Source organism: Diadema antillarum, unplaced genomic scaffold (assembly GCF_040938485.1).
Source record: "Diadema antillarum isolate AM-2024a unplaced genomic scaffold, OU_Dant_1.0 seq00000790_RagTag, whole genome shotgun sequence".
Lineage (NCBI taxonomy): Eukaryota > Metazoa > Echinodermata > Echinoidea > Diadematoida > Diadematidae > Diadema > Diadema antillarum.
Window position 1 is genome coordinate 24,832 of NW_027271677.1, and position 27,669 is coordinate 52,500.

A 27,669-nucleotide genomic window follows, 5' to 3' on the forward strand; every position below is an offset into this window, starting at 1 on the left:
AACAAAAACACAAACACATACATTTAGAAACATGGAAACACATATCAGGTACATTTATGACACACACAGACATGGAAACAACACTCTCAATGAACAGAATAGTATTAGAGGAGATGTATATATATATATATATATATGCATTTATTTTGCATGAATATTAAAGAATTATATTCATATATCCATATTGATATTTATATTGAAGAAAAGGATATGCGAAAGAAAGGGGGGTAAAAATATACTTTTTTTTCTTTAAATGAAAAGAAGAGTGCCAAACATACTTACAGTTTGAGAAGTCTATCCATTTCTTCAAACACTCCTTGTCCAATGTAGGATATCTGGTTATGATCTAGATGCCTGGAAAAAAAAAAATTGTAGATAAAGTACATTGAGATGCGATAATGATTATTCTTTTATTGTTACAAAATGCAAATGATTATCAGACATTATGTCAAACATCATAATAAATCGTACACAGAAACTGCGGCTCAATCGTTTCATCAATTGTAAAATAAGGAAAATACATTTTGCTTTTTTCAGATCGTTTTTATTGTTGCATTAACAGATAAGTTTTATTCATGTATCTTTATTATTTTTTTGTCTAGTGCAAATTCGCCTTTGAAGATTAACTCTATGGAGCAAAAGCAAATCCAGTAGAAAGACGATTATTTGGTTGAGAGCTGTAAAACTTCTTCGAAGAAGAAAGTCGTGTGAGTATTATTTCAAAGTCAATATGAAAAGAGCACCAGTTTTCGTCACTGACGGAGAAAATATGACACAACAGACAAAAGAAAACACCGAATCACACAAACTTAGATAAACCTCAAATTCATATTATGTATAAATATCCAATGGCGGTTCACAACATGATTCTCTGTTTTGCTCTTTGAAGCGATTATTGGTTTTTTTTTTTCTAACTCAGCATTCTATCGATTACTTGGATTGTGGAAAATGTAATGCAGGCAGATCAAGTGGTGATACGATATGATATCAGATTCGCATATTAGATATAAATATCCAATGGCTGTTTACAACAAAGTTTAGTGTATGCTCCTTCTCCGAAGCGTTTATTGTTCTCGCTATAGCTCAACATCAGCGTTAGGTAGATTACACATGGGACTGAAGAATATAGATGTCAACAGGGAGGTGAGAATTCAGACCGATTAAAAAAGGATCTGGCGTGTAAAATTCATCCTCAGGACAGAACGAGAGTGGATTTAGTGGCATTCAAATACACAAAAGAGAATTTAAAAAAAAAATCACTCTGACTTCAAAGAAAACCTGCAGTCATGATAGCTTTCTGATGATGATTAAAGGGGCATTCCAGACGATTTTCATAATTTCACATCCTGTAGTACATAAATCAACAGCTCCATGTATAGATTTGTGGAATTGACTGTGGTCCTTGAGCAGAGAAATTAATACTCTGAACCCTCCCCCCCCCCAAAAAAAAAATACACCGAACACAAATGATAACATAGGAGCCTCACATATTTCAAAAATGTATCAATGTAATTCGATTACAATACCACTTGTTTCAATGACAAGTTCACCTGCGTAAAATTTATGCATGCCTTCTTCTTTTCTTCTGCTTCCTTGAGCCCCTACTCCTGCATTCTTGTTGTGAGGCTGCCATGCCACCATCCTTGTTCATTGTGATTTGTTATAGATTTTGAAAACACTCCTATAATTCCTCATCCCAATCATTACAAATTCTGAAACTCTGCACACAGCGTAACCAATACTTATAGTTGTTCATATTATGTAAAAGTCTGAATATTATCCAGAGGTCTCCTTTAAAAACTTACAAGTCCTGCAAACCATCCAGACCTTGAAAGTGTTCAGCTCTTATTTCAGTAATGGCGTTGGAGGAAAGCTGACTGTGAAAGAGAGATAAAGAGAAAGAAAATAACATAAACCTCATTCAATATTATTATATGCATATGTATAAATATATATATATATATATATATATATATATATACATACATATATATATGAATATAAATGTATACATATATATATATGTATACATTGAATATATATATATATATATATGAATATATATATATATGTATATATAACTTTATATATTTACATGTATATATAATGTACATGTCTTGTTTTTATGTAATTGAGCTGTTGTTGATTAATTGAATTGTTTTATCATGTACATTGTACCTTTTTATGAGGTTGTCATGAATATGCATTCGTGCAAAGTGGGTGTGGCCTGTTCGGCCCACTTTGGAGCAGAGGATGGATCGGGACTGGGACGATGGTGGTTGAGGTGAGGGAAGAATAAAGTTTTCTAGTTACTTTAAGATTTATATCATTGGTGGTGGTGATTTGTCTTGTTGTCAGAATGTGTGACATGTTGTTGTGCCACCAATATTTTCCTTCCTTCCGTAATAAGGTGGATAAAGAAGAAATTTTTTCCAAACTTTTTAGCCCTCCATGGACTATATTATCTCCATATCAACATAATACAAAACTCAAAGCATTCAACCATAATCTCCTTTTTTTTTCTTAACATTTCTCTCATAAACATTTACACAAACACATGTTGGAGTGACTGCCATTTTAAACTGAACTTGTTGAGAGTGCCCGATACAGAATAAATATATCTCTCATCTGCATGATAGTCAATTTATTTTTCTTCATAGAGTTAAACCTAGGAACTTTATTTTTTTTTACTTTTGTACGAACAGTTGTTGATTAATCAACATCACAACACAATTTAGAGCATTGTTTCTCTTTTCTTTAAAACCGAAAATAATATTTTCCAGACTAAATTTTATCTGTCCTCTAGAACCTTCATTTATCCATTTTTCAGTTTCATTCCAGATTGACTTTACTAGCTTCACATTCATAAAAGAAATGTACAATATCTTCCAACTCTTCTTTACAAATCGAACATTTGTCACTTCTAACTTTTTTCATCTTATACAGTTGCTTATTTGAAAACAAAATCCTATTTACTATTTCATACTGAAAATATCTCAACCCACGTCCACAGTAAAACGAAATATCATAATATGATACTTTTCCATTTTGACAGTTTCAGGGGGACTATCCAAATGTCGTTCCCATTTAGAACATATCAAAGGTAAACATTTTGTTTTTCCAAGAAGAGCTTTATAAGCTTTATAAAGAAGAAATGATATTGTGTATCACTTTTGCTGGTTGATCAGGTGCTGAGATGTTGTGCATAGATAGAACTCACACATCCAACAATGATCATTTAACACAATGATCCAACCATATCGTTTCTTCTGAAAGCGTAAAAGACACGCTGAGGATTAGCATTTAATATCCATATTGAATTAATCTTATTGTAAAGGTTAAAAAAATGAATAAAATGGTTAACTTACAGGACTTCTAATCCACGGAGATTCTTAAACATGCCTGGTTCCAGCTCATCAATACCGGAAGATACCATGACCCTAAAATTTGAGAGCGGTAGAGGAAAGAAGAAAAAAGAGAGGCAGATGGAGATATAGGTAGATATAAAGACAGAAAACAGATAGGTAGGTAGAGAGAGTGAGAGAGAAAGTTTGAGAGAGGAGAGAAAGAGAAAAAAGTAAGACATATGGACATGACGCAGATAGGCAGAGAGAGAGAGAGATATAGGTAGATCAAAGACAGAAAACAGGTAGGTAGGTAGAGAGAAAGTTGGACAGAGAAGAGAAAGAGATGAAAGTAAGATATATGGACATGACGCAGATAGGCAGAGAGAGAAAGACAGAAAACAGGTAGGTATATGGGTAGAGAGATAAAGTTGGAGAGGAGAGAGAAAGAGAAATAATGACATATATGGACATAACGCAGAGGTAGAGAGAGATATAGGTAGATATAAAGACAGAAAACAGGTAGGCAGGTAAGTAGGTGGAGAGAGAGAGAGAGAGAGAGAGGGAGAGAGAGAGAGAGGGGGGGGGGACAGGGGAGAGAGAGAAAATAAGATATATGCACATGGCGCAGATATATTTGTAGACAAGGATCTCTGTGGAGAATCATCTGAGAGTGCAGATTGTGCTCACCAATTTCCTGGCAGACAAACCAGAGAAAAATTAATGCAAATTCGTATTCTGTTTGATTACAGTTGCAGAATTGGGAATATATTTTAGTCGTTTCATCGTTTTCTTGTTTGATTGGTTTTTTTTTTCAGTTAAGGGCATTAACCGGTTATACGATCGCTTTTTATATTGAGTGATGAATTTTACATAACTGCCCACTTGTTTTATAAAGCGTACTCTTTGCTTGAACATATCGGAGATTTGGTGAGAAGTGCCAATTTGTTTTTATCAAGCATGCTCTTTGCTTAAACATATCGGAGAAGTGGTTACGGTGAAAGTAATAACCGCTTAATGGCGTTTGTGTGGGGTTTTATTGTCGTTGTGAATTGTCTTTCAGTGAGTTCATGAGGATGATGATGCGTTTATGTCTTATTTGATTATGCTCGTATACTTCCGAAAGTTCGTTCATTGTCCGAATAATGTTATGTAGGATCTTTCAGACACCGAAGTCTCGAATTCAAAAGTCATCACTGGAAGAAACGAAAGATGATATGGCGTGATCATTCATTGTCTGTTGAATCATAAAAACAGAAATGTGTTTTCTTCACTGGTAAACAACGAAAATGCATCATTCAAACACACTCACACAAGAATACTAACAATGTACGTACATATATGAACCCATACAAACATACATACATGCATACATACTTGTACATGTACGTATTATAATCACTGTCATTATCATAGTCAATAGTATAACAAAGCGTAATATGCAACATCATTATGATATAACCTGATATACTGTAATATAACATGATACTATAATGTACTATTACATAATACAATACAATAAAATTTAATACAATATAGTGCAATACAATATTATAGAGCTATTCAGCCAGATAACACGTTAGACAATATTCTGGTAAAAGTTTTTGTGGGCTAGCTTTGTCGCTATAACCATTTATGAATTGTCTTTTGATGAAATGGTTAACCCGAATAATGCGCTACTGCTGTTGTAATTCTAATGAAGTTCCGAGCGTGAAAACAATGATGTACTGTATTATGCAATCTTTAAGACACGTAAGTCTGTATGAAGTCTGTTATAGAAAAAGCGAAATGAGGTCTATTTACAATGTCAGTAGTTCTTTATACACTATGTGACAACTTGAATTCATATCATCAGTTGAATACACACATATATATGAATATATATATATATTAGATGGCTTAGACAGTTTCTGGTATGTGATTGGTCGAGAGCTCATCACGTGATGCTGTTTGCGAGGATCAGAAATGTTATATTTTCCCAGCTCGTTATATTGACCAACTGGTCAACTGAATATATTTTTCCATGTGTGTCGCCCTCCTACGGTTGAAAAACAAACAATTACACCAATATAAGGGTGTGGGACCACGTCGGTAACTGGGAGGAGCAAACGATTACTATCGATAACTGCAGTCTGGATCGATATAATCTGTTCCCACTCACCCCCCCCCCCCCCACACCACACACACACACACACACACACACACACACACACGATACGTGAGAGAGTAGACGGCACGGCGCGGCGCGGAGTTAGCGTCATGCGCTAGGCCGGCCTGCCTGGTACGTGAGGATGGATTTCGGGAAGCTAAACGTTACGTACTGTACAGTGTATAAATACATGCTACCTACATTGTATAGGCTACCCAATGTACACGTACCGTTTACGGATGCATGCACGTATCATTCGGCCCGCGAAGTTTGGATTCACACTTCAAAATGGAGCCCCGTTTCGTCTATAATAAACGACGACGAGCTCGATAAGATTTTGGAGGATAAGGAAAACACGGCCTAAACCAAGCGAGTTAATAGTCTAGAGACATTTTGTTCAGTTCAGTTCTTAGAACGAGGGCAATTCATGCATCTTTGTATTGACGTAACTTAACGACGAGTTAGACTAACGTTAGATCCAGGCCTAACGTTACATCGAACAAACCACGGTTGTGGAGGACTAACTGTACGACACCGAGCAGACTGGTTTGCAAATCACTGTGTTTCTACAATGTTCATCTCTGCAACAGAGGGGAAAAAAAGACTGATTTTGAAATTGCTGCAGATTCCTGATGACAGAAGGTAACGTTAGGCCTAGAACATACGTCTATTACAGTTATAATAGAGTCTATCTAAAATAGTAGGCCCTAGTATAACATTTATAAACATGTAGAAGGTTCTATGTGTTAGACTCAGAGCTAATTTAACTAGAATGTAGACGTAGAATCTAGTTATATACTTTTAACGTTAGGGCCTAGGTCTGTAGAAACAAAAATGTCAAAATGATAAAAATTGCCCTGTAGGCCATAACGTTTAAGGCCTAATTAAAAAGTTAGATTTGTTTTGTGAGTAGATTTTCTAGACCCTAAAACATCTTTTGGACCTGAGCCTAATTCAACTGTAACGTTAGGGCCCAAGCGTCGTTACTTGATTTGAGCCTAACGTTAACGTTAGTAGACCCTAGGGCCTCCTGTCATTTATAGAGGACATGAGCCTAGCAACTACTAGTACACAGTCCAGTCGCCGCTTTCTACAAAATCGCGACAGCGCGCACACAGCGTTTGGTCGGGCTAAACATCAGCGTATAAACGGTTAGGCTATACGTCGTTAGTGTAGGCTCTTCTGTAAAGCACAATCGAGGGCAAGGCCATCTAATATAACAGATATCGACTGGTAGGGGTGGAATGTAACAATCTTTGGACCGCCAGGGAGTTATATTTTCCCTCGTGATCATATTTTCCCTCAGCGCTGCGCGCTTCGGGAAAATATAATCCCTTGGGGAAAATATAACTCCCTGGCGGTCCAAAGAATGTTATATTCCACCCCGTACCAGTCAATATCTGTATAATATAATATGTAAATGTATATATATATATATATATATATATATATATGTATATTCGTGTGTGTGTGTGTGTGTGTGTGTGCGCGCGTAGGCCTTTTTATCAATACACACGTATATCTACGTTTATCATAATGATTATGTATGCATTTTCTCATTAATATATGCAAGAGCACATCACTTCTAGAAGCTCTTGGTGACAGACAGAAGAAAAAAATATGGTGAAATCTGTCTAGATATGGCCATCTTTTAAAGGGCCGGGCATGACAAAGAGAGAAACGCGATATGGGATATAAATGGGGCAGTGTCCTTTAAAAAAACGTCTTGATTGTACAAAGCATGAAATCTTTATTGATTATAATGAATAGATGGATTCTATCAAGAATTAACACAAAGAGAGAGAGAGAGAGAAAAAAAAAAACCCAATCATTGTAGTTGTCAGCAAGATGAAATAGGTTTGTGCTAAAAACAAAATGATAGATCATTAGAGTTCGTGTGTCCCTTTTTTGTGACCCTGAAACTTAGATTACTTTCATTACCTGGTATAGGTTTAGAGGTAGCTAATCCAGACCTATTCTCAGAATAATAAATCTGAAATAGAAAAACTCCTTTATGATGGAGGGGAAGTGAATGCTATAGATTTCCAATGAATTCATTTGGACCCCCACCCCCCACCCCACTAAAAAAATCCAACCATTACTCTTGGTACAAATGGGGAGCATCCTCTTGATTGACATGGGGGCAGTTGTTCATAAATTTCTTAAAAACTCAGAGGAGTATTTTTACCGTAAAGATTTCATACTCGATGTTGGGAGACATTATTCTTCAACTATGCAAAATTTCGTGACGTTTGCAAAAGGGATATACGATCTTTAAGGGATCCAATTGATTGTGCAACACCTTCCTATTACAAGCGATACAGTCAACTGTTATTCCTTCATGCCATGATGCCCTATAACAGCAGGCATTGGTTGATTTCGACCTACATTTTTTTTTCACAGATAATTTTGTAAAATTTCAAGAAACATGGAAACCAAGCACCTTTAAAAAGAAAATTGAGTCTGATGGAAGCACAACCAGTACATCCCGATAGGTGGTTTACCCCAAGGCGCAGTCATATCGAGTACCGTGCTACCCCGATGGCCCTGAATTAAGTGCGCGACGCGCCCCTCTTTCTCCTTTGCTATGCTGGATGTCGACCTTCTCCCCAAGGTCAAATTCTACCTTTCAAAGGTGGGGGTAGAGTCAGCGCGCTCGACCGATATGTCCCTCCACATGAAAATCGATCGCAAAAACGGTAAATCGCCGTCAGGGAAAAGCGGGAAAAAGAAAAATCTCCTGGTTGTGTTTTCATATGCACTTCTAGTTTCATGTCCGTAGACGGTCCTTGTTTTCTTCTTCCAGGAACACAAGAGCTCCGCGACTTTTGATATTCCCACCAGAGTTTCATCCATCATGTTTATGATCAATTTTTTTTTTTAATCAATTAAATCGAATAAAATCCAATTAGGTAAATAGATTAAGCCTCGGATCTCGGATACGGTTTGTCGGGCATCTCAGCAAAAGCTAAACAAAGTTACTGAAAGGATCCGACTATGCAGGACATGCCTTATAGAGCATGTGTAGAGTACATCGAGACATTGACGCCGAGATCTTGAAATTGAGGAAAGGTAAATACTTTTGAACTTACTTTGCATTTTGTACTTAATTAAATGAGATAAATAAGGAAAGTGCATTGTTATAAACAAACACAAGGTTTGTTTTTGTTTTTGTTCGTTTTGCTATCGTCAATGTAATCCTTTTCATTATTTTTTTTTGTTCTTGTCATTCTTTTCTGGTGTTCCTTGTTATTTGTTCATTTCCTATTACTACTAAGCGACTAACATGTCATATAAGTTTGCTGACTAGAATACCTACAAATAATATCTATATCTTGTCTTCTAGAATTTGGGTACATCACAAGTGCAGACATTTATATAACACTTCATGACCATTTATATTTCAGTTAGGACAATGTTTATGTCCTCCAACATTTCGAGAGTTATATAAAATTGAGGTCAACTTTTAATAACGACAGTGACGACATTTTGTACGAAAAGCTACTTATGTCCATAAAGAGGAGAACTGGCTAAAAGCAGCAGTGTAGACCTCAGTTATTTGAACATTTGAACCAAATCAGTCAAACATTCTGAAGCGTTTTGACCACTCAAAGGCAACAAGTCAATTATCACCAGATCACGGTCTACCGCCGTATCTCGAAATAGCTGCCACTATCACGTCATAATATGACGTAGGTTGGCTGGTACTCATTATTTTTAGATCATTTTGTATGCAGTCTAACGAATTTCATATCTGTTCAAAACTCAAACATATAATAGACCCTTGAACACAGTGAGACGATATTTGCTCATGCGACAGTAATTGCTCCGGTCTCATTTTCTCCACGGATTTTAAGGTTCGGGTTCGGGTTGTGATAGAGAGATTTACGTTTAGTTTGATGTGAGTGTTATATAGGACAAGGGTTAGGATTATATTTAGAGGTGGAGTTTATGTTTGGCCTGAGGTGCAGATATTTCATGGGAGCAATTGTCGCAGGAGCAAATTTCATAAACCCTTAAACACATATATTTGCCTATACAAGTATATATATATATATATATATATAATATACATATATATAGATATATATGTATACATGTATATGTATATCTCACCCTTTTATCTATACATACATAAAATCAAATGTACTTACAGTTCTCTCAGGCTGACGAGATTTCGGAAGCAGCGTCCACCTCGACAACGCAAATGGTGGTTCCTAGAAAGACGGCTGATGATGCAATCGAGTACGGTAAAGTTTCCCGCGGTTGAATGATAAGAAAAGACAAGGAAATTCACAACTAAATGAAATGAATCAGAATATTAGTTTCTAAAAAAAGAAAAAACTCGGCAGGAGAACAGAGAAGAGAGACACGCATCGCGAAAAAGAAGGAGAGGTAAGCTCCGGCAATCTGCAAAACGTAGTCATAAATGATGTATCAGATTTAGTCTAAATCTAAACCTATGAAATGTGATTGTGGTTCAGTAAATATGACGGTTTGATGTTAGAAGATACTCTTTTGGATGAAATCGGCGGTTTTGTAATGCATATGACAAAAATGATATACGTTGTTGTTTGACACATTTTGGTTTTTATCTCCCACGGTGTCTTGAACTGTATTTTTGTGACGTCATAAACATGCAATAAAACCGGATGGAATTAGAAATCGACACATGGAATTTTAGCCCTTTGTAACAATATTCCACCTACTTGTCTCTTTCGGTAGGTTCACAATACATTGAACTCTCATTACTTTTTCAATGAGTATGCTTGATTTAATGATAGTTGTTGAGTCATTCGAGATCCCGGTGATGGATTAAAAGGAACAAAAATAGATTCTCAGACATTGACTATTAACTATTTTGTGAAAGCATTCGTTCCTAAGGACTACCTGAATTTAAACAAAACAAAAGTCCACAGTCTTACTTTCAGTCAAAATAATCCTCGCCATAATTATATGGATCATCCCCTTACCGAAAACTCCACCATCATTGCAACTGTTGCTGTTATTTCTGTTTCAATATTTAGTCTGATGAAGCCGCGATTAGCGATGATGAACACGGTACAATGACCGGGAATCAGCATATCATCTGCGTGGGATGTATTTACACACATTATAACCAGTGCATTACAATTTTATCATCACTATTCTTATCTATTGGTATAAAATGTCAGTGTGTCCATTTCGGAAGTTTAGAATTTACTCTTATACTTTCATTAATGATATTTTATTCTTGGCAGGCCGGGAATGCAAGGAGATAAAGAAGGAGAGAGGGGGAGAGAAATAGTACTAAAGAGAGAAATTAGGGTAAGAAAACATATAAAGAGATGATTGGCTGGGACACATGAATTGATGGGCAAGTAAGAACATAATATGAAAGAAAGATATTATTCAGAGGGGTGAAGGTTCAGGTGTGAGTTTCTTCAATTTGTCTCCCTCTACAAATTAAATTTGATCGCAACTGCTGATCTGTAAATTAAAAAACATGTCGGGGAAAAAGGTAACCAGTGGGACTCGAACCTACCATCTACTGCTTTAATTTGCAGAGGGAGACAAATTGGAGAAACTCACACCTGAAGTAAGAACATACTTGTATAAACAGAGAAAGACAGACAGACAGACAGACGGACAGACAGATATGTGGAAAGATCATTAAGATAGAGTGAATGAGAAAGCTGAAAGGGAAACATAATGGAGGGATTAATCGGATGAGACACATGATTTGATAGACAATTACGTACATGGCTGGATAGAGATAAACTGGGAAAGAAAGATGCAGTCATTGTCATGACAACCGTCACGATGGGGGAACACGAGAACAATGGAGGAGTAATCCCTGGGCGTAAATGGGTGACACATCTCCCTTATGGCACAGACGCTATTAGAGTTGATCGTAATGGTACTCCTGGAGAAACCAGTGCCTATAATTGCCGTTAAAATGTCGACAGTGTAAAAATAAAATCTAGATTGGACTAAGAAAAGCGATTTGGAGCTGGGAAAACATCACCATGTTACCTCGCCGTGTTTGGTAACGGCAATTAGAGCAGACGACTGTTCTCCCTGCATGGCCGCAGGAGGAGTATTAAGTTTGCTGTCTGTATGTGCGTATGTTACAGCTAACCATGTGGATGTTGTCCTTGATCCTGAAGAGCTGGTATGACTCTAAACATTTGCCATGCATGAACATCTATCTTCTACCAGTTGGGATGAATTTCTCTAGTACCGAGTTATTTCGCTACCACATGATAAAGGTCGTGCTATATTCCTGTCTCTGTTTATGTTTTTGTTTCTCTTTTAGTTCGTACTTACAGGGATGATAGGCGTCTCAGATTCCGGAAGGTCGTGGATGAGAATTCTTCGATTCGGTTATCCGACAAATCTCTGCATGCAAGGAAAGCATGAAAACAGTGGGCGGCATAATTATTAACATCATTAACACACAAAGATAGCGGCTGACAGTATCCAGCAATGTAAAAAATAAAAAAAAAATAAAATAAAAAACCTCTCATCGTCTGGGTGTCAGAGGCTGAACCTTGTTTTACCGTCCGCCCTATGTCCTTCGACAGTTTTACCCTATTTCGAGGGTACTGAATCCGAATCTGGGTGATGCAACTTTTGCAACGTTGAGGGTTTTGAGATATTCAATACTCATATTATCATAAAGCGTGTTTTCCAGGTTAAGTTTTTTTTTTTTTTTGTCGCTGAGAGGAAGAGTATATTACTTTGCAGAATGTTGTTCAATCAACAACTTAGTGTGTATTACCATAATCAAGATATAGCTGTTTACCTTAAGCTGGATTTTTCATTCTCTTCTTTTAATAAATCACAACATGATACGATCTGCGCGTTATACTGTGATAACGCAGTCGTCAAAATAAAGTTAATTAAATCCAGTAACAAACTCTAAAGAAAATAATTTTTATCGATTTGTATTCAGGATTTTAAACACATAAACCATATATGCCTGCTGCTATCAATATTCAGCCAACCCCTTCATATCCCCAACACACAAATACACATGCCATACTTACAACGATTCTAAGTTCAATGTCGTATGAAAGGTGTCGTTGTCGACGATTTTCATCTTATTGTGGGTAGCTGTCCTGAGCAGAGGAAAGGAAAGTTAGAGATTAAAAAAATGAATTAGTTTCAACAATACACTGTGGTATAGGTAACTTATAGGTACTTTAAAAGCTTATCATTTTTATAACGTAAATGGAAACCAAATCGGCAATTTTTTGTTTTAAAGTCTTCATATTTTGTGTTTATTTCTCGTCGTTATCAGGCATACCAACGAAGACCTTCACTTGTCAAGAACACCTTCGTTTCAAGAGGCATGCGTGTGAGATTAGTATGTATTTCTAACGATGAATTTGCAGGGCAAACAGCTAATCGCCAGGCACTTCGACAAGGAGACCGGCATAAATTTGAATACATTAGTGAGTCAGTCTTTTCAACAACAAAAAGGTGTGTCGATACGAGTGTCGGCATAAGCCCCTGGGTAGCGATAAGTCCCGGAGAACCCCGGGAAGTCACCCGCATACAGGCGAGACTCACCCGCTTCCTTGTTATCGTTAGGCCAAACATATGCATTGCACAATCCCACGCCCGAGGGGTGCTATCATTATAGTCTATAAAGAAAAAGGCTAGGAAGCCGAATTCGATCGGAAGATGACTGCTTTAACACCCCGTGCTGCAGGGTGTGATCTGCTTAAACCCGCCGCAGATTAGCCCGCTAAACAAGACAAATTCGAAGAACATGACGTAAAAGAATTGGGTGGAGGGTCACGTCCGCCCTTGCCCTTTTCGTCTTGCGCCCTGCTTGCGATGCATTTCTGATGGGCCTTATCGGGAAAGAGCAAACAAACAAAGAAACAGACAAACACAAAACAAAACAAAACAATACAATACAAAAAATCTCTCAAAATCATTTCCTTAAAGCACAAGTCCACCTTCAGATACATGTGAATTGAGTGAATAAAGCAATGTTAGTGGAACACATCAGTGAAAATTAAGGGAAAAATCGAAAAATCCGTTCAAAAGTTATGAATTTGTAAAGTTTCTGCGCAGTCACTGCTGGATGAGAAGACTAACTACAGTGCAAGATGTCACATGCGTAGAACGATAAAAGAAACCATAAAGAAAATTTTACAAAATTTTATTTTTTGAAAAAAGTGCACATTTCCTCGACTTGTCGCTGACCTAATTGTATGTTGAGGGTAATATTGTTCCCCCTCCCTTCTGAAAGAGGCAAGTGAAGTGTTCTTTTATTATTCGAGAAAAGTGAAAATATGTTGAATTTTCTTTATATTTTCACTATAATCTTTCTACACGCGCGACATCACAAGCTGTTGTAGTCTTCTCATCCAGCAGTGACTGAGCAGAAACTTCAAAAATTCCAAACTTTTGAACGGATTGTCCGATTTTCCTCAAATTCTCACTGATTTTGCTGCATTCACTCAGTACACATGTCCATGAAGGTGTGGACTTGTCCTTTAAGCTTCCCGCTATAACAATTGTAAATGGATATTGATTAATAAACCTCTGCCATTCTTTGTCACTTACTCATGAAATCGACTACCAAGATGTAAACATACTGTAAGTAGGCGTAATAATATTATATTCATACTCGTAAGTATATGAGTATGTTTAGATTATATTCATGATATGTTTTCATATATCTATATCTATCTATATATATATTATGTATAGATATATATCTATACATAATATACATACATTTTCATACACAAACGTGAAAGTGTTTATGTGTAGATGTGTGTCTGTGTGCATGTGTAATTATGCGTAGATGACATGCTAATTCATACACAGGCGCAACAAAACGACAGTTGCTGGCGTTCAAACTCACAGGTGACGCAGGTCTGTCAAGTCCTTCAGATTGTCGCTGCGGAGATGCGTGATGCTATTGTTAGAAAGATCCCTGTTTAAAAAAATCAAACAAACAGAAGAACAAACAATTACATAACATTCCACTCCATTCATTATATACACTGCATCTTGGTGATTGGAATATTTCCGCAAATCCATCCCATCTCTATAAAAGCGCTCCAAAAGATTCCGGTAATGTTTTAATGCTGCGTTTACACCATGTTCCCGGCGGCCACGGCAGCCCCATTTGCCCGAAACGTAGCGCGCCGTGGGTAGATGAAACATTCTCCTGTTTTTTCACCTTTCCAATTGTAGTCTTCTTCGATTCAGTCCTCGCCCCGGTGAACATATTGCTATCAGACGCTATCCTCACGGCGTCTGGTAAAGCTAGACTATCAATCTTTTCAGTCGCGTCCCGCTACGGCCTATTACCTGCCTCCCCGCTTTGTTACGTTCACCCTGTGTTATCGCTGCATACAAGATTCCTCATTAGCACTGGGACTGCACCGTAGCATTTTTTTTTTTTGACATTCTAAAAATCTGACAGGGCATCCACGGCAATCACGGCCTGTCGCGTTGGTCTATCCCGTCTCTAGGCGTTGTTTCAAGTCCATCCCGCTTTGTCCACGGTGGCCTTAAACGGGGCTGCCGTGGTCGCCGGGAACATGGTGTAAACGCAACTTTAGGAAGTGCTTAAACTATATCAGTGATGTCTGGCACTTATGACACAGATGGAGCATATAGGTGAAGCAATTCGTTTGCAAAGGTTAATAGCTTTCAAGTAGTCTCAATATCCGATATCCGTCTGAAGAACAGAGACAAATAGAGCACAAGATGGTGCAATTTCATTTTTACATAATCATGTCTGATATTATGTGAGGTGCCCAGTAACGAGCTTAAGATTGGCTTGTCTTTCAACACAAAGTTATAAACTGAAACATATAGTGATAGCAGTTGCTTGGTGGATAAAACATGTAAAAGGTTGTGATAATTCTCAAATTGCCAGTAGATTTATAGTAAACAGTTTTTTTTTCTGACGGATTTACTAAACGAATGGAGCGATATTACAATCAAATTATTTATTCTTTACTTTCATGACTTTGGTATAATCACTTTGACGAAGGGCCAATTGGGACAATATTCATATTTTAACGATCGCTTAATTCCGAAAAAATAGACACGCAAGTGGTAATAATCTTAGCATTAACACAAAGTAAATTACGATTTTGATCAGAATAAGTTACTATACCTCAGATTGTATTTGGTCTCAAACTATACCTATTGCATGATGATTAAGACGTATTAGATGAATCCGACAGTGATTATCATCATTGATACTATATACATTCATAATTACTCCTCAAACTGCATTTTTTCTTTTTAATCGTAAGTGCAATTATATAATATAAATTATGGAAGACAAAGCCCTAACGGACAAGGAGCCAGCGGTACATGAAATACTTAGAAGTTGAATAAACTTGGCAAGCAAATCAACCCAGTGGAAGATGCAAACATTTGAGGCTCACACGGGTAAATATTTACCCTTATAGAGACGTGCGTTAAAATTCAAAATTCAAAAATTTCTGGAAAATAGCTGGGAAAATGAGGTGTTTCATCTTCGGTAACCTGAAAATAAATTATGAGGTATACCCTTTCGTTCATCAAATTTCAAGGGGGGGGGGGGGGGGGGGGTCTTCAGCTCAAACTCTGTCCAAGGGTTCGCAAAGCCAGACTATACGACTTCTTTTTACTTAAAAAAAAAAAAATCACATATTTTCTGTACATGTACCCCAAACAAATATAGCCCCTTCAAATTCCACGAGAAAAGCTCTCATCTTCCAACCAAAATGCTGTTGTAGAGGAATTCATACTCAAATATCTGCAGCTAATCAGTTTCAGCCAAACTGCCCTTTCTGATTTTTAATCATTTTTTTTCTTCATTTATTTCAGTATCTTTGGTACGATTTTGTGATGCGGTCAGGGATATTCCATTATATTTACGGGTGTGAGCCTTTTACTTACAGTGAAATGGTTTTGTTCGGTAGACTCCTAGGTACGTCGTCCAGTCGTCTTGAAAGGCACGCTAACTCCAGCCCCAAGGGGTACATGGACAGGTCGTGCAGCGGCGTGGTGAAAATATCGATGTCGTCGCTGAGCAGGCTGGAACTTTCGAAATTGAACATTTCGGCCAGGTCGCTGAAGACTAGCGTGCAATTGCACACAACAGGGTAGGTACCGACCTCTGCCAAATTTGATCGAACATAACAATAAGGGTCAAAACTCCATCCGTAAATCTCTTATGTGTGTGATTTTTTTTTTTGTCTTTCTTCTCTCCCTACTGGAAAGAACACAGTGTCCCACAGTGTGTTCACAGTGTGTTCACAGTGTGTTCACAATGTGTTTACATAGTCAACTATGTGAAAACGCTCGAATTTAACAGTGTGAAGATGGTTTCACACTGTGGTGTGGTTGTCACAGAGTGTTCATTATAGTAATGCTTTGTTTCACACTGTGAATTGATGACTCACATTGTTTTCACACTGTTAAAACGCTCGAATTTAACAGAGTGAAGAGATTTCACACTGTGTTCACACTGTGTTCACATTGTGTTTCTCACACTGTTGGACACTGTGTTCTCTCCAGCAGGGCTGCCATTGGCGCCAGTGATACATTATCTACTTTGTTTCCTTGTAATTATCTCTTTGCGTCATAAGTTTGACGGGAAGTTAACGCAAGACATCTGAGTAAATGGGCTGTAAAAATTAAGACGAAAAATCGAATCTATTTGGACACACTGTATGTGTTAACGTGCTTGTCTCGTATGCATACAATGAATATAGTCTTCATGATATCATACAAGACTTCTGTACTATATATATATCTATATATATATTATATATATATATATATGTGTGTGTGTGTGTGTGTGTGTGCATGCATACATCATTTATTGTATCATACGTGCTGGTATTCGCACAGTCTTCAGCAATATGACGTAGCTCAAATTGGATGATTATAAGAATCAATGATTACTATTATTGCCAGACTGCAGTCTATTATATTGTTGTAACTGTTATCATTATCAATACTTTGCTATTGTCGTTATCATTGTTATCATTGGTGTTATCATTATCATTATTATTTATTCATTCATTCATTCATTCATTCATGTATTCATTCATTTATTCATACATTCATTGATTAAGTTCCCACACTTACATTTTATTACATTTGTGACATACATCTATAGACATCAGTGAATAATAGTAACACATTTTTGAAATTCACGGTTTTCAAACTGAACCTTAAATGATTTTTCATGATACCGCATGGATTTAAATAATCATTCTGGATTAGATCATATTCAAATTGGAAAATTAAGAAATGCGCGGGGGACCTTCAGAAAAGAAGATAACCTTGTGGGGTAAAGGTCATTATTTAATCAATTATTAAGTGATTATTAATGAATTATTTCTGTTATTTTGTATATGCATGCAGTGTATAAGTTACTTTTATTATGGTTAACAATTTGGTAATGTAGGGCCACCTCTCATCATATTATGATGGCAACATCAGGCCAAAAAGACCAAATAAAAAACAAACAAACAACAAAACACTCACTTACACGCTCACAAACACATGCACACACTTCACGCAAGCAAGTACACCTGGACCCAATTTCATAAAAAGTTAATAATGATGAGCAACTCATGCTTGAATGGCTGTTGCCATGGCATTGACAAGAATCCAGCCTCCTGATTGGCTGTTGGTATGGGAAGTTGCCAATCCAGCAAGAGTTGCTATCCTAACACCTTTTTTAAAATTATGAAATGGCGCCCAGGACATGCATGCGTGCGCATATACGCATGCGCACACATGCACAACACGAGAAGGGAGAGACTAAAATGAACGAGAGAAAACGCCAACAAGATTATTACTACATGTATCATTATCAGAAGTCGCTGTAGTTGCAAAATCTTACCACACTCCGGAAGTGTATCACTCTCCTCTTCGGACGAATCTTCATGTTTTCCAGGGTTGAACAAATCCCAAATCTTCACGTTGTTTGCATCAACTGAAAAGAAAAATGGGATAAAGCTTATTTACAAAATGAAGAAGAAGAAGAAAAAAAAAGAAGAACGACAACAAACACCCACACATCCTTCTTCCCCTACATGCACTCTCAAACGAAATCAGCCTGGGGGCCCTGTGGCATAGTGGATAAGATTCTCGACTCCGAGGAGGACCCGAGTTCGAATTCCGCCCAGCGCTTACGTCCTTGGAGAAGATGTTTTCACTCACCATATCTCTCTCGACCCAGGTGTATAAATGGGTACCTAGCAACGCTAGGGTAATGATAATTGCAGGGCCCTCTGGTAGAGCAGTGGCAACACTGAAGAGGCTACCCTGGATAAATAAGACATTATTATAATAATAACAATGACAATAATAATAATAATAAAAATAATAGTAATAATAATAATAATAATAATAATGATAATAATTATTATTATTATCATTATCATTATTATTATTATTGTTATTATTATTATTATTATTATCATCATCATCATTACTATTCTTGTCATTATTATTGTTATCATCATTATTATCATTTTGCCATGTGGATAGATAGGCTTAATAGCACGTAGAGTGTATATTAACACGGTCTATAAGTATTACGACTGACACTTCAAAGAAATGTGCGGTTGAAGTTTCATCGAAAACCGGCAAAAATGTGAGACAATTCAGGAGTCTTACAGAGCTTCTCACGAAACATTATTACAGTGGTCAGAACCACATGCCCAAGTAAGTGGCGGTGACGATGTGGTCACCTTATCACAGGTTTCCCATTAATCCTGACATGAGTCTTCACTTAATGTCTCTCTTGAAAAAAAAATTGTACTTCTCGCATGAAATCATAGTAGAGTTGCCCCCCCCCCCCCCCCCCGCGAAAAAAAAGAGAGGCAATGATGGATTAAATAAGATAAGGGCGCTGTAGACCTGTTCATCGACCGCAAATTAATATTACATTTTACAATTTGCAATTTGACATAGTACAATTTACATTATTATATCTTCTTTAAAAAGATGAGTGTGAGCCAATGATTTTATAGCATTATCTGCTTTTTCTTAGTGACTTTGATTTCTTCTTGGAAGTGACTTCATACGAAGTCGTGTGACTTTTAGGTACCGCCACTTCTGAATTTTAGACATAGAGGACAAGAAAGAATGAGAAATATCTTTCATTTTGACATATGTGATGTGCATCATGAAGGGAAAAAAAAAAGAACAAGGGTAAGTCTCAGATTTCAACCCTGGTGCCCTGCAGAAAGGCGTTATTACAAGGAAGGGTAGTTTTCTTTTCATCTCGCTTAAATCCATTTTGATATGTAGAGTGGCGAAAGTAAATTGGAGGGGGTTCACTGCAGTGCATTTCCAGCTTACAACCGCTTGTTAGAATGTGACGCATGCCTTAAAAACCTTGCAGTGAAGGCTTTGATGCTCCTATACCAAGAAAATATCGAGAGGTGAGTCAGGTTGAACCACAGCATCTTTACCAACATTTATATATTGTCGCGAAGATTGAGCGCAAATTGTCGCATGTTCTTCTTTTTATCGCTGTTTGTCCTGATGCATTACGGCATAGATTTTGCCTCTCCCCCTGTTGATGAAAAGTAGGGGCGGGCTCTTACACCAACCAAGGCCAGCAAACCGACATTACCGGCAAATCGAGAGCCTATTTTGATTTGATCAAATTTAGACACTATACTGCACACGGCAGCTCATGCTGTGGCGAGTTTGAAGAGCGAGAGGGGGACTAGTGCAAAAGTGACTGCATTTTCGACGCTTAGTAGCACGGAGAAGACACAGAGCCTACAGAAAGAGATTGAGACAGATAGAGATAAAGAGGGAGATAGAGAGAGATAGAGATAGAGATAGAGATAGAGATAGAGATAGAGATAGAGATAGAGATAGAGATAGAGATAGAGATAGAGATAGAGATAGAGATAGAGATAGAGATAGAGATAGAGATAGAGATAGAGATAGAGATAGAGATAGAGATAGAGATAGAGATAGAGATAGAGATAGAGATAGAGATAGAGATAGAGATAGAGATAGAGATAGAGATAGAGATAGAGATAGAGATAGAGAGAGAGAGAGAGATAGAGATAGACAGAGATATATGTATAGATAGATAGAGATAGACAGAAGATAGACAGAAGATAGACAGAGATCGAGATAGAGATAGAGAGAGGTAGATAGAATCATGGGCATGATGGATAGATAGATAGATAGATAAAAGATAAAGAGAGAGAGAGAGAGGGGAGAGAGGATGAAAGAACTCTTAGTTCTATTTGCGCGGAAAACAAAAATCCGAAGTGACGTCAATTTCTCCTCCTAATACATCCACTCTCAGAGTCCAATGCTGTTTTGCTTCCTCTCACATGCATTATCTCCATGACATCATTTGTGTACCCTCTAGGCTGTCACTCTGCCAAAATGCATTCTCGTATTCTAGGTGCCTCTAACTAATGCCAAAAAACCCTAAAAACTTATGGTCAAAGCAAAACAAAACACGAAATGACTCAAAGAAGAGGACATTCTCTGACTAGGGAATTGAAATCTTTTGGGCATCTTTGCCAGGCTAGGTTAAATTTACCGAAATGTCAAATCGTTCAAAGGTATCGAGTGCAATCTGTGCTGAGTGTGGACCATTCTAGTACGGTGTAAATATTATTACACGGTGTCGACTTTTCTATGCAGTTGCCAGACGCCGGAATGTAAGATAGCCATTCCCTTTGTCATATTTCCTTTTTCTCTATCAATTAATGAACCCTAAAAAGCACAAAGACGCATCGAAAAGGTTCATAAACAGGCTTGTAGTTTGTTTCTGCTTTGGATTGAAAGCTGAATATGCCACTACTTTGATGTTATATTCGGGCTATGTCCAAAACCTCTACCATTCGTTGAGGATATTTGATGATGATCTTTATCATCAACCGATCATTCGTTGATAATCAATAACTCTACGAGCAACAACTTCATCGTGGTTCATAATAGTAAGCAAGAAATGTTGAAGCAATTTTTCTTTAGATTTACGTTTACAATAAGCATTCTTCGACCTTTTTTTAAGGTCGCCCTCATACGGGTAATTACGAATGCACTCTAAAACATTTACCCATTTACCACAAACGTCAAGGAGCCAATGAGCGCTGTGAATCAAACACAAGCTCCTCCTCTTGCTTGCGATATGTGATTACATCGAGAAATAATGCTTGCTACAGAGAATTAACTGTCATGGAACATTTTGCATGAAATTGACTTGAAATTACGTGTAAATAAAGTTTTTTCCTCTTTGATAATCATCTTTGATTAAGTCAGTCTGGCTAAAACCTGGTGCGACATAAGGTATAACGCAGAGGGTATAGAGGCCGATTAATATTGATGGCAGGGTTCTCTGGAAGAGTAGTGGCAACACTGAAGAGGCTACCGAGGATAAAGTAGACCATGATTTCTCTTTTTTTTATTATTACTAATATCAATATTACAATTATTTTTTGTTATTATTATTACTATTGTTATCATTATTATTATTATCATTATTATTATCATTATTATTATTATTATTATTATTACTATTATTATTATTATTATTATCATTATCATTATTATCATTATTATCGTTATCATTATGATGATGATGATGATGATGATGATGATTATTTTTTTATCATTATCATCATCATCATCATCATCATCATCATCATCATCAGTCTACAATTAAAAACACGAGAAAGGTGTCTACACCCCTGGCACTGAGGCACTTGCACCATCCATCCCCGAGGATTTGAACCAGAAACCTCACACTCAGGCCCTGAGCCACCTCGCCTCAATTCTTCTGCCCACATCCTTTCCATTCTTTCCCGCCCGTTTTGTCGTTTTTGTGGTAGAGATTCGATCGTTTTTGGCCTCTTTCATGTTGATGGCCAGGTTATTGATTCCGTGACCCGACAGAGAGAGAGAGAGAAAATGTTCTGAGAAGTGTGGTCTTGAATTATGCGAACCGCTCCAGATTTCGTACACAAAAAGACGTGACCCAAATACATGAAAATACGCATTGAGTACACTGACTTGTCCGTCCGGAGTTGGGTCGATTTTTGTGGGTTCATTCCCCCAAAACAACGGAAAAGCAAAAGAAGAAAAAAAAGAACAAAAGGAAGAAGTAGGAGGCAGAGCGCAAAGGAATAGGAACACAGGTTTATAGAGAGAAAGAGAGTGAGAGAGACAGATAGAGAAAGATGGAGAAAGAGAGAGAGAGAGAGATGATGGAATCTGAGAACTTACATTCTATCCCCTATTTCCTTCCCGTTTAAGATTAGCAATCCGTCGCCGACCTGAATTACCGAATTATCCCATTTTCATAAAGTGAGAATATATTCGCCTCCACTACTACTGCGCATGAGCGAGCCATTGTCAAATTCTCGGCGATATTTTGACACCTGTGCCGCGTAGTCTTGGGACGCGGACACCGAACGTAGTTTGAACGAAAATCTATCGCACCGAGTGGCAATAGTTTTCAAGTAGATACACTCATCTTAGTGAGCATACAGTTTACATCATGACACACTGAGATCGAACTTTTAGACGGAGTCATATGTTTGTATTGTAAGTCGCTGACTAGTTGACCAGACTATTTTCGGGTTAGCGAGTGAAGACTGGACATCATTTTCTATTTTTGCACATCGCAACTTCGTAACTTAGACGCGCATTTTCTCTTATCTCAACAATTCTAATTTGATCTCATACCAAAGGGTGATAAGTCCTTTAGTTAGATATGGCATTTCTTTAGTCCCAACACACAGTCATCTTTTATTATGATCTTTCCTCATGACGTTTCTACGGTTTATAATAAAGAAATGAGTGGTGAATAGAAATCAAAAACACGACAATCAAAGAACCAATGATTGACACGACACAGGACAATGAAAGTATATAATATGAATATATAGTACAGATGATAACGATGAACATCATTACTATAATTATTATAATTGCCGTTATAACTAATATCACCATTATCATCATGGATGACACTGCTATGATAATCACTGCCACTTCTATTGCTTTTACAAAAACTGAAAAATATATTATGGAATAGGACCTACATGTACGATTATCAACGATACTGATATGCACTTGAATAATATGCACCTTTTTTAGCATTGATATACGAGACCCTTAAAAGAATAGTTAGCGAGAGAGGGAATGGGGGGAGGGGGTGGGGTGGGGTGGAGAAAGAAGTACGTACAGCATTCCTCGTCCGATTCATCGGAGCCGTTGTCGCAGTCTACAACGCCGTTACAGATCGCCCGTTGAGGGATGCACTGTGTGGAGTTGATGCACGGAAACTCGTCGCCGCAGTGGCCATGGGGGTCGGTGGACGATGAGGGCACCTGTCTGCGATACCGGAAGTTTGATCTCCCATTTCCCGACGTTCCTCCTGGTTTAAAAAGGAAAGAAAAAAAAAAGAAAAGGACAAATTGATATTGGTTTGGCCTGACGTTGGAGGCAGTCATCCTTTTCCATCTCATATAGAATTTCTTAGGGACATGTCAAATACCATATTCGCCTCTTCCAGAAATTAAAGCTGCCCATCACAAGCCCATCGAAATTGATTTGGGGCCAAAAATTTCGTACTGAAGCAAATTTCATTTCATGAGTATACAATATGTACAACTGAAGAAGATGTATACGTAAACGTTTTCTTTTGCATGCACAAATTAATCACTGATAAAACTACGAGATCGCTTCTAATTTGGTTTTTAATCACTCAATTCACGTAGGATATTAACAAATATCATTACGGTGATGATGATCAAGTCTTTGTCTTATGTTCGGATTTTCGAAACATTGCCTCTCTTCTCAGAGAGCAACGAATCAACGTGATGAAGAATGTAAAAGAATGTTTATCATTAGATTGCTGACGTGACATGAAGATCATGAGGAGGAGCCGCAGATTTGAGCGGGAGAGCTTGTCAAAAAGGCGACGAACCTTAAGGAGGCATGACCCGAGCACACACCCGCTAACAGACTCGACGTGACGGGCAAGAGTGATATTATTTCAAGATACCATCTCTCCCTCCCTCCCTCCCTCTCTCTCTATATATATGTGCATCTATCTATCTATCTATCTATCTATCTATCTATCTATCTATCTATCTATCTATCTATCTATCTATCTATCTATCTATCTATCTATCTATCTATCTATCTATCTATCTATCTATCTATCTATTTTTCTATCTATTTATCTATCTATCTATCTATCTATCTATCTAGCTATATATCCTCTATCTATCTATCTATCTATCTATCTATCTATCTATCTATCTATCTATCTATCTATTATCTATCTATCTATCTATCTATCTATCTATCTATCTATCTGTCTGTCTATCTATCCCTCTATCTATCTATCTCTCTATCTATCTATCTATCTATCTATCTATTTCTCTCCCTATCTATCTATATTTGTATCTTTATATCTTTCTATTACCTTCTCTTTTTTTTTTCTTGACATGCCCTCTCTTCTTGACTGCATGGGCCACAAAGAACATAAAAACGTACTGATTTTCCCCTTGCAAATAAATTGGTAGCCCCCTATGGTATAGATCATATTTATCGCCATTTGGAGAGACGTGTATCGTCGTCTCTTCAATCTATATCAAAGAGATAGAGAGAGAGGGGGGGGGGGGTGTTGAGAGAGCAGATGAGAGAGAGAGAGAGAGAGATAAAGTAGGCAGAGGAAGGATGAGAAGTATACTCTCCTTCGACAGAATATTATCTTCTTAGAATTTAATAAAGAGGTCAACGATGAATGTGGTTCGGAGGGGCGACTCGTTCTCCTCTTCGTTACGGCAACCAGTCTCGCATGTTTGAATGTCAGATTTCGAGAAAAACTTGCGGAAAACTGCCAACGAGCATTTCATACTTCTTTGCTGTGTGGCTTTGTCGAAATCAAAGATGGCTCTCTAGAACACGATCGGGCCACTTGGTCGAGGTGCGATAAACTGCGCTCGCTATATGATATCGCATCTTTAACGTCGGCGTGCTCGGACACCGACATCATCCGCTATTACGGATGCCTTAAAGCTTTCAGATCTGCGCGATAAATCAATTTGCGCCTCTCGCAGCCATGTTTCGGTGATATACGTGCCACCAAGCAACGCCAAGTAGGCCTGCATGACTTTTGCGTTTCTTTCGTCTAGGCATCACATACTAAAGGGCATTTGCAGTGTCCTCCTCTCCCAATATATAGCAACTTGTTAGATGTGGTGAGACGTACATATGCGGATGTATTTGACGTGTTGATGTTGACTAGGTTGGAGTGGGTTTTGTCTCATTTGTGCATCTAGTTCAAAATCAATCTCGCCCTAGTACGTTTGTATACAACTTTCTACCATCTGTGATATCACTTAAATTTGATAGGAATTCAATGTAATTGATATAAGTTCAAACGCTAAGAGGCATTCATCAAACGTAGGCGTTCCAATGTTCGAACTTAAGAACAGATCTTCCTCATCTTCCAAGGCGGAGATATGATGTCCAATCAATTTCAGATGGATTTCATTAGATTGCATATGTCTGATTTCTCCTCCTAGTAATCACTCACGTACGAAGGTAAACGTGGAATCGATACGGTAAACTCTACCGATTGATATGATATTGGGGACCTTCTGGTTTCGAAAAAAAAAACATTTATCTTACAAATTTGCTCGTCACCTGCAGCTTTGCGACGAAACTAAGACGTCCTTTTCTCGAAGCATATAATACACTCTGCCCATCTACCGTTACGGTCAATCCAATTTTTTGGCGACTTTAATTAGTGAGCCTGCAATCAAAACTTCCCTCGCTTTATACGATAACTCAAAGGTCAAGAATTTCGTCCTTCCAGGGACGTACATACTTGTCTACAAGGAGTTTTTTTTTGAATTTTTCTAACCTTCCCTCTCTCTGGGATTTTGTCTTGGAGTAGCATCTTATTTCTTTTTTTTTTTAAATTATTCATTGCTATCCAGCTTTCCCTAACGTCGGGGAAAACCCCACACGACAAAAAGTGGGGGTTTGATGTAACGCAGACATAGCTTAGCATCGCGGTAGACGGTTGATCTTTATGGCAATATGAATATTATGCTTGCAGGAATCAAATAACTAACTGTATGATAATAATGATTATAATAATAATAATAATAATAATAATAATAATAATAATAATAATAATAATAATCAAAGTAATCATAATCATAATAATAATAATAATAATAATAATAATAATAATGATAACAATAATAATAACAATGATAATAATGATAATAATAATAACAATAATGATGATAGTAATAACAATACTAATATCAATACTTCTATTCCTACTACCACTACTACTACTACTATACTACTACTACTAATAATGATAATAATGATAATGATAATGATAATAATAATAATCATTAACAGTGCTTATATAGCGCATAACAAATAGTGCATAATATGATGTTCCTACGCGCTCAAAAATGGAAAGATTATACAAAAGCATATACAATTCCAATAGTAGAGAAGTCGCAGAAATAGGAAAGGAAATGAATGAATGAATGATGAGTGAGAGACTTTCTAAGGGTATTAGACAGATGAATAAGATAATCAAATACCTACAATATAGTTTATACTCACAATGTAAAACAGTCACACATCATGCAAGAGGTGATACATTAACATTATTCACAAATTCATTAAGACAGATTTACCAAAGCAGAGAGACTAAAGAACATAATTATTAGTGGAAGAAAAACTCTCGGTCACGTAAAGCCGTTCAAAGCTCGTTGTAGGCAGACAACCAACGCGACCTGCCGAAGATAAGACGTGAGTGAGGAGACCGGGTGAACACAAAAATAAATCAGTGGCGAAAAAAACAGTCGTGCCATGCAGAGGGCCGTTTCCCGCGCTCTTCCCGGTAAATTGGCGGGAAATACTCCTCGGATTGTTCTTTTGAGACCTTCCACCTATCAACTTCATACATTTAAAGCTTGATTTATCATCAGTTTTTATCTGCTGCTTCACCGTAAAGGGAATGGTGATATAGAATACATTTCACAGAGAGCTGAGGGCTGTATATGGTACAAGGACTCAAGGATACAAATATTTCTGTTCGTCAACCTATTGCTTCCTATTCGCATAGAACAGAATTAACTAAGAATAAAAGAAATACATTCTGATTTAGACTGT

General features: G+C 37.4%; 1 protein-coding gene across 1 annotated transcript in view; it reads right to left on the reverse strand.

Annotated features, from left to right (window-relative positions):
- The window catches only part of LOC139739213 (uncharacterized), a 65,471-nt gene that overhangs the window by 22,737 nt on the left and 15,065 nt on the right, over positions 1-27,669 (reverse strand). The window contains exons 2-11 of the mRNA XM_071649825.1: positions 23,696-23,887; positions 18,365-18,457; positions 16,405-16,624; positions 14,363-14,434; positions 12,525-12,596; positions 11,803-11,874; positions 9,648-9,722; positions 3,369-3,440; positions 1,806-1,877; positions 283-354 (exon numbers count right to left, since the gene is read on the reverse strand). Of these exons, the coding sequence (XP_071505926.1) occupies positions 283-354; positions 1,806-1,877; positions 3,369-3,440; positions 9,648-9,722; positions 11,803-11,874; positions 12,525-12,596; positions 14,363-14,434; positions 16,405-16,624; positions 18,365-18,457; positions 23,696-23,887 (1,012 nt within the window). The remainder of the gene's footprint in view (positions 1-282; positions 355-1,805; positions 1,878-3,368; positions 3,441-9,647; positions 9,723-11,802; positions 11,875-12,524; positions 12,597-14,362; positions 14,435-16,404; positions 16,625-18,364; positions 18,458-23,695; positions 23,888-27,669) is intronic.